Here is a 7946-nt window from a genome sequence, read left to right on the forward strand (position 1 = left end):
GCTCATTTGCACATGAATTCGGTTTTGACAGGAGAGTCACATGATTCCAGGTGAATTGCCTGTTTGTGATGGTCCGCTTCAACTGAATGTGGTGCACAAGCCTGCTCAGTATTCCAGTTGGTGCGATATGCGAGGTACGCAATGCGCTGCTGTTTGGACGTCATACATTACTGGCAAATTTGCTGAAAATTCTTAGACAACCCATGACAGGTTTCGCCCTTCTTGGGGCTCCCGTTCAAACCGAATTCATGAGCAAATGAAACTAGTTGTCGATTGTCAAATAGGATGAAACTTTTATACAGTGATTCTCGGGTTTTCAGTTTGGATGGGCTTCACTAACATATCAGAGGAAGGATACTTTCATTGAATTGCGGAACTTACTCCTGAGAACTGGTCACTCGAAGAGGCGGTCAACACGTGACCATGCAATAAGATTTTACGTTACTGAAGAATGATCGGCAATTTGTCAAATGTAGGTGAGAGCTTTTCACTTTGGTTATGTCAAATAATAGACCGCGTTAAGCTAATCTGAAAACGATCACAGCGAAAGGGATTTCGGCGAATACTGCCTAGATAATCGATCGACGGCAATTTCTGGCATAACGTACAACTCCATTCATGGAATTTTTACTTTTGATCGGATGTTCGTTTTTACACGTGTGATTGATGTTTGACAAGCTGCCCAAACCCCCTGAATGTGATAAAGTAAATGACTGTGAACCGGTATGACATCATTGTCATTTGAAATTCCGTTGCACTAACCAGTTGAATGGTAATGCACTGCACCTGGAGCTGACTAACTGATGCCTCGTAACAAGCAACTTCATCCGACTTTGACAATCCGTGTGTTCTGGCTGGATGCTGGCTTGTTGCACCCAAGATAAAAGTGTCCAAATTTACTGTCGATTCACTCATCGATCACTGAGGCTTCCTCTAGTGAGTAATTGAACGAAGCGGTTGAGCTCCTTTCGAATTTATGGCCTTCCAATAATCACTAAACCAAATGTTGCGGTGAGACAGATAGTAGACGGAATAGTTTTCCCACCACACGAACTGGCTAGATACTTGACCGGCATTTCAAAGCCTCTCACCGGAAAATCTAGTGCTTTCATTAAATATTGACATGACTTTGCCAACAAAGCAGCGGGCGTCCTGTTCAATTAGATGACATCCTTGTACGATGTGAATTGAATTCATTATGCCCAATTGTGTCAAAACGAGACTATTTAGATAAAGCCAAGTGACAGTTGTTGGCGAAAACTCTCCTTTCAGAACGAACTCAGCTTAGGGTAGATGAAATAGTGGAAGATATATAAGCATGTCTCAATCTCCCCTGCTTCGTTCTTTGATTCAGTGCTTTATAATCAAGCTCAAGGTTTATCAATGAAATCTCAAATGCTCCTGTTTTGGCAAATATATTTACGGAAGAATTTGAAAAGCGAGTTTTAGCTGGATTTCCATATCCACCAAAGATATTCCGGCCCTATGCAGATGACACTTTCGTCAGGATGGAACGAGAAGAAGGTAGTGAGTTTTGCAATTATCTGAATGACCTGCGCCCACCGATCAATTTTTTTATGGAGACAGGTCAACTTCGGGTGCACTGGGCTTTTTAGACTGCATAAAACATTAGGTCGTGAGTGAAATAATGACGGAAAGCCAACCGACACTGGGGCGATTTTTACATACCCATCCAAATGCCCATTCAAAATCGGTATGCGCCAGCATTACCTAATCAGTGTTTAAGCGTGTAAGGGCCCTGTGCACAGAAGAAGCTGATTGGACAGCGGCCAAAACTGAAGTGAATAACAAACTTCGCTGTAGCGGATATCTAGCTTGCTTGATTGGGCGTTTATTGCGAAGGGTGTTGGTACCGGTTTTGGTACCCAACCGGGAAATGATCGGGACTGTTATTATTCCATATAAACCAGGGAAATTGGAGGTCATTCGAAGAATTCCAACCACGGCTAACATAAGAGCAGCTTTCCTGGGAGGAACACTTTACGCTCTGCACTGTTGCATCTCAATGATTGCACCCCGGCAAACTGAACCAGAGACTGTCTACAAAACTAAGTGTAACGGCTTCATCAAGGACAGACGCCCGTAGGACTATACAACAGAATCGGAGAGCATAGCAGATAAACAAGCAGGCCGCCGAGAAACGCAGATGAATATCGACGATTGCGGAAAACGCACTGGATACGAGACAGAGAATAGATTGTGGAGAACGGTCTTGGGTCACTCGAGCTGACACGTGTTGGTTTGTGGTCATCAGAAGGACGGGTGGTCATCATCTGAGAATTCCACTCGACTTCAGCCCCCCCTCAAACTAAATTGTCGGATCACTCACAACCCCACAAATACCAAGGAAGATCTTGCAGTGGCAACCGAGGTAAATCATGAATTGAAGCACCCTGAAATGGGACATTAACGAAACAAACCCAATCGGAATTTATTTGAAGCTCCTCCAGTCCACCAAAGTGAGATTTTGATAACCACAGTAACCGACGAGATCATTAATTCACACTCAACACTTATCCATTGTGACTGTCTAAAGGGGCTCGCTGATTGGTTCCCCACCTGTATTCATACCATTTCAGTGGAGAAAGCGGTGCCTTATGAGAAGTAAACAAATGATTAAACTATCAGTCGACTGAGTATAGTTTTGAAGGATAAGCTTTTCAAACTTGATTTTTCTTAGCGCTTTAGAGGATGAGACAAAAATGACCTTTATGCGGTTTTTACACGTAGCATAAATGTGGACTTTGTTTGGAACAAGTTCTGTCACCTAACAAAAAACTTGTCCATATTCACACATGTTGTCATTCACGTCATCAGCTAAGTTTATCAGGTCAGTGAACTTTGTCGACCGTTTCACTGTCAAAGCGTTGTATAATGTATGGGGCAGGAGACAGTATGACGTCAAATGCTGCAAGGCTCACGCCAATTTAATGGGAGGATGACGTACGAGTAAACAATGTGATTCCACAAGTAGGCTTTATTTATTGAGTTGCCACGTTGCAACCTGATGTTTGCCAAAAGAACTGCCCCAAAAGCGGAAACGGGTGCACGTCTGAAGCGGCGCGTTACTTATCAATGCCGCATGAATAAATGTAGCACATAAAAGTCATTGCGGTAACTTACTTCACCACAGCCGCGGATGTAGTAACGGAAAACTTCGAAATCTAAATGACGTTCGAAAATCAATACCCAAATTGATCCACTTATTCACCTATTTAAGCATTGTTAGTAATTTACAATGATTTAGTTGATGTTTCGATGCCCCGCTCAACAAACACAGGCACTTATGATCTTCTCAGAACCACAAATCCATACAAAGATTCAAGGCTCTCTCGTATTAACTTGCAGTCTCTTGCGGAAAATTAGACGAATAAATATAACAAAGACCCGACATCTGGGTAAGCAGTAATCACGACCGATTCGTAGTTACGAATCCAAGATTTCATGAGACACTGGTTTGAACATAGTAAACTTTTGTGTACAGTGACAAAAATTGGTTGTGTTTATACCCAGCCCCAAAACATCTCGCCACCGTCGCAGATTTTTATGCGTTCTTCTGCAAGGTATGGTAGGTAGCCGATGCCGCTTGCGTTCTTGTTGTCAGTCTCTCTCCAGGAATAAGGTTAACCTTCAGCTCGGTCATAGAAAGCTGATTTCGGAAGTTCAATTTGGCATAGATGATCAGGGTGATCGAGGCGTTAAGGGTCGAAATTACTGACCGTGTTTCAAATCCAGCTTCGGCATCTCGACTAGTCCTGTCCACGCTTGAGCTACCCGGCGATTGCTCAGCACTTGTGCTTTCCTCGGGCAATGTGGCGACTGCATACCAAAACGGTACTACAGCTGACGTATTCATATTATATTTCTGTTATCCCTATTAAAACTGCTACTTCGCCCCTTTGAATTTCAGCAGATTATGTTCAAAAGTATTGCTGTGAGAGTCAGATTGGCGTACCTAAATAATTACCACTGCGCAAATTAAAACTTTTAAATCCATTTGAACAAAACGTACAATGCTATCTCGGGTGGCTTTAGAGGTTGCTCAGTTGTCAGTGAAGCCAAAACTTTGGATTGCGAATTTTTCAGGATTTTGCTTCTTGTTGAACCTGGATATTTCGTCCTTGCATTTTCATTCTAGGACAGCTTATTGGAAAATTCCTCTTGGCGCCGTTCACAGATTTTGTTCACCTGCGTTTGTCCAAGGGTGCTGGGACAATTGGTTTGCGGATGGGGGTGGGGTTTGTAAACTGGATGTTGTACTTTCAGACCAAGACCACTTCGATTATAACTGCACCCCGCCTCGTGTCATCCCGGCTGACATAAGACCGCTCTCCACACGTTCGCAAGTTTTACCGCCTCTACTCTATGCTTGGCGATTTCCACCACTTCGGCCACCAGCCGCTGTTTTGAATCTTAAACCCCGTCTCATGATGTCTACATTTTCTGAATCCATCCTATGCCCAGTGTCTAGAACACGCCCTGCAATTACTGAATCTTTGATTAACGCCTGGTGTTCCTCTGTGATTCTCGGTGGTTTGTTAATGGAACGCTTATGCACAGCGATTCTGTTGTGCAATTCTCCGGCTGTCTGACCGATATAAACCTTCGTACAGCCGTCACATTTTATTTTGTATACACGGTTCCTAGTCCTATCAACCGGAATCCGATCCTTCAAATCAACAAACATGGAGCGTAAAGTTTTCCCCCTCTGGAAAGCTACTCTAATTTTAGCCATATTCAGTGCCCTTCTAATGGCTTCAGTTGTCCCTGTTTTGTATGCAGTGACCGCTGTTCCGACCTGCCCCTTGTTGGGCCTTGGTGTTGGCACCAATACCCGTCTTAGTTGCCGCTGAATTAAGCCCAATGTGTATCCACCATATTGAAGTCGCTTTTTATACTTCAAGTTGTGCTGCTCTTCAGTCGACCATCTCCGTACACAGTGCTCTCACTCTCCCAAACATCACTGGGGCTATCCTAGCATATACTGCTCCAGGATGTGCAGAGTAGCAGTTTAAGCCCGCACCGCTATCTGTTGACTTCCGGTATACAGTGGTCTTTAATTTCCTACCAATTTTGTGTGTCATGCAGTCAAGGAAATCTAGCTTACGCGATGTGGACTCTAGATCTATGCCAAACTTAATGTGAGGGTCCAATGTGTTCAGATGTTGGAAGAAGTCGTTCATCTTATCCCGCTTTATTACAACGGATGCGTCATCTACGTAACGTCAGAATACCCTTGGTGGACAATCTAATCCGATTGAGGCTTTCTGTTCGAACTCTTTCATGTACATGTTGGCCAAAATCGGGTATATTGGTGATCGCTAAACCTTGTTCTTGAGAGTATATAATTGAGTCAAAACAAATAGACTGAGGTTTAAGCATACTTTTATGCCTTCAACTATCTCGTCTACGGATAGTTGCGTTCCTTCTTGCAGCGTTGTCCGCCAGTAAAACTTTTCTCGCTACTTCCACAGCGCCCGCTATAGGGACGTTGGTATACATCGAATTGACGTCAAAACTAGTCAGGACTTCGTCTGGCTCTGTCTGAAACCAAGCTACTTTTTTAGCAAAGTCGAATCTTGGATGCGTGTGGGTGACTTGCCGGCAAGTGTTTTAAGCATACCTGCTAGATACCTGGCCAGTTCATGTGGTGGTCAACCTATGCTATCCACTATTTGGGGGGCATCTTCCGTATTAATTTTCGGTAACCCCTAGAGTCTTTGTTGGATTGCACTTTTTGGCTACAATCGATACCAATTGCCATGCCCCGGATGGTTTAGCACAGATCTCAGATACCTCCAAACTCCTTCTATACCCTTATTCGTTATTTACGTGATTTTTTCGTTACTACTTTTTCGCTTAGGTCCATCAGCTGTACGCTTAGCAAACCCTCTAAAAAGATGACTTCACTATCAGTCCCAAACATTTTCCAATTGATAGAAAACTTAGTTTAGTTTCCAATCCAGTTGAAACAAACCAGTTACACGAGAGAATTACTTAAGTACAATTGAGTCCCCGTTAAGTGTGTGCGAAAAGCAGACGGTTATTCGGAACGGATAGACAAAAGCAGACGTGCGTTCATGCACGCCAATAAGCACGACCAAATGTGTATAGCGTTCAGGCATCTCTCAGAATCGCGATCGATGTTGGAGGTGTTCACTAAATGCCATCAGTCTGCCGGGGTTAATGCCAGAAGGGTCCCAATTAATAGCTCGAGGCCGTTGTAGGATTTCCACTAGCACACACTCGCTTGTTTGGAATAAGCCTGTTGTGTACCTCTTCTGATACTAGGCACAGGAGTGCGGAAAGCAGTTGGATATGACAGCAACTGCCCTTTCATTTTACTCTGACATTTACCTAAAGGTGAGGTGTAGCTGATAAGCTCCATCAATTGGTGGTAGAAACCTGCTTTAATCGATCGGTGAATTGTGTGATTGTAACCGAAGTAATGGGATTGCCGTCTGAGTTGAGGTTTTGGCTTGATACCAGCCAATGGTGTTTTGTATGCTCTCGGGGTGCCAGTGGATTGCCCGGATGAAACACATTCCTTCCGATAGAAGGAAATGTTATGACTGCACCTCTCATAAAGTCACAACACGACAAGTTAACGGAACGACAATTCCATGCTCCTTGTCTTGCCTGTTGCCAATTCCTTGCAGTCAGCAGAAAAAGTTTTCAAATAGCGAATGACGACGCATTTCGTGCTGGTGTTATGTAGTGTCTGGCATCTACTAGAAGGGATGTAACCTGCCTGCAAAAAGCAACTAATTCATTGCGGTGTTGGAGTTTTTGTATACTGTAGTCCACATTTCACATTCAAAAGTCCGTCGCAGTCTGTGGGGTCACGGTTCCGGTAACCGCAGAAGGACTGTCCAGTACGGAATGATTTTGTACGTTAGTCCCAAGATAAACATTCGTGTAACGAATGAATCAACCGAAATACTGCATTTACTCGGTGTGGCTGATTCGTCATTTTGTTTATCCGTCTGCGAATTTCTGTCAACCTTGTTTGAATTGAAAATCAGATAGTACGCCTAACAAATGAAACCTAGAAATGTGAGACCTGCAGTGAGTTGCTGAAAGATTTTCAGCACTCTTATGGGTAGCAGGTCATTTCAAGGATGGCTGTACATATTTTTTGTGTATTAACCGAGTGGCCAACCGGCCTGTACTATCGCATGGCGTTTTATTGGTCAGTTCCTGAGCAGTTATTCTCCCTCCCCTGGTATTCGGTCTGTCCATTGTGCTGATTTCTGTGCGGAACTGCGCATCAGGTATATCCGAAATTTCTTCTTTGGAATACCTGGATAATGATTCCGGGCTAGATACATCTGCATTGGTGTCGATCATTTCTTGTCCCACGCGAATGAATATCGTTCCGTTGATGAATCTGATACTAGAACTCCAGGTTGAAAATTTTGTTAAGAGAACAACCGCCCAAAACAGAGAATTCCAAAAGACTCCTTACCAGTCTGATTATTAGACAAATTCAGGCCTTCACAACGACCTCACCTAAATATACGATGATGTTATAAACAGCTGTATGTGAACATATTCATAGTCGGTGTGGCTAAGTTTGGTGATGCGTCTCTATCACGGCCAGAGTGATCACGAGAAACACTGAAATTTGAGCGGTGTGTGTGAGTCGAAAGATGACACAAAACTGTTCTACCTGTGTTGGCTGACTGGCGTATTTTTGTTCGTCCCGGTGCACTCATCGGGCAGTTGTACGTATTGACGGGTACACAAGAGCTGAGAATCCCGACGGTTTTACATAATGCTATTGGTTTTTACCGAACGATCTTTGAACGGCTTGCTTGAGAAAATTCACAACCCATGTTTCGGGATGACGGCAAAACACGATACGAAACAGCTACAAGTATTTCATTTTCGCAAAATTAAGCAACAAGCGGCGTGTCCGTTAG

At 43.7% G+C, this 7946-nt stretch overlaps 2 protein-coding genes across 2 annotated transcripts in view; both read right to left on the minus strand.

Moving 5' to 3' along the window:
- T265_11662 (hypothetical protein) overlaps positions 1 to 3877 on the minus strand; it is a gene marked incomplete at both ends in the record, with an annotated part of 53826 nt that extends 49949 nt beyond the window's left edge. Inside the window, one exon of the mRNA XM_009178375.1 lies at positions 3741 to 3877. Within this exon, the coding sequence (XP_009176639.1) occupies positions 3741 to 3877 (137 nt within the window). The remainder of the gene's footprint in view (positions 1 to 3740) is intronic.
- Positions 3878 to 7131: 3254 nt separating this feature from the next.
- T265_11663 (hypothetical protein) overlaps positions 7132 to 7946 on the minus strand; it is a gene marked incomplete at both ends in the record, with an annotated part of 29958 nt that continues 29143 nt past the window's right edge. The window contains one exon of the mRNA XM_009178376.1: positions 7132 to 7411. Within this exon, the coding sequence (XP_009176640.1) occupies positions 7132 to 7411 (280 nt within the window). The remainder of the gene's footprint in view (positions 7412 to 7946) is intronic.

Source organism: Opisthorchis viverrini (assembly GCF_000715545.1).
Source record: "Opisthorchis viverrini unplaced genomic scaffold opera_v5_546, whole genome shotgun sequence".
Classification (NCBI taxonomy): Eukaryota; Metazoa; Platyhelminthes; class Trematoda; order Opisthorchiida; family Opisthorchiidae; genus Opisthorchis; species Opisthorchis viverrini.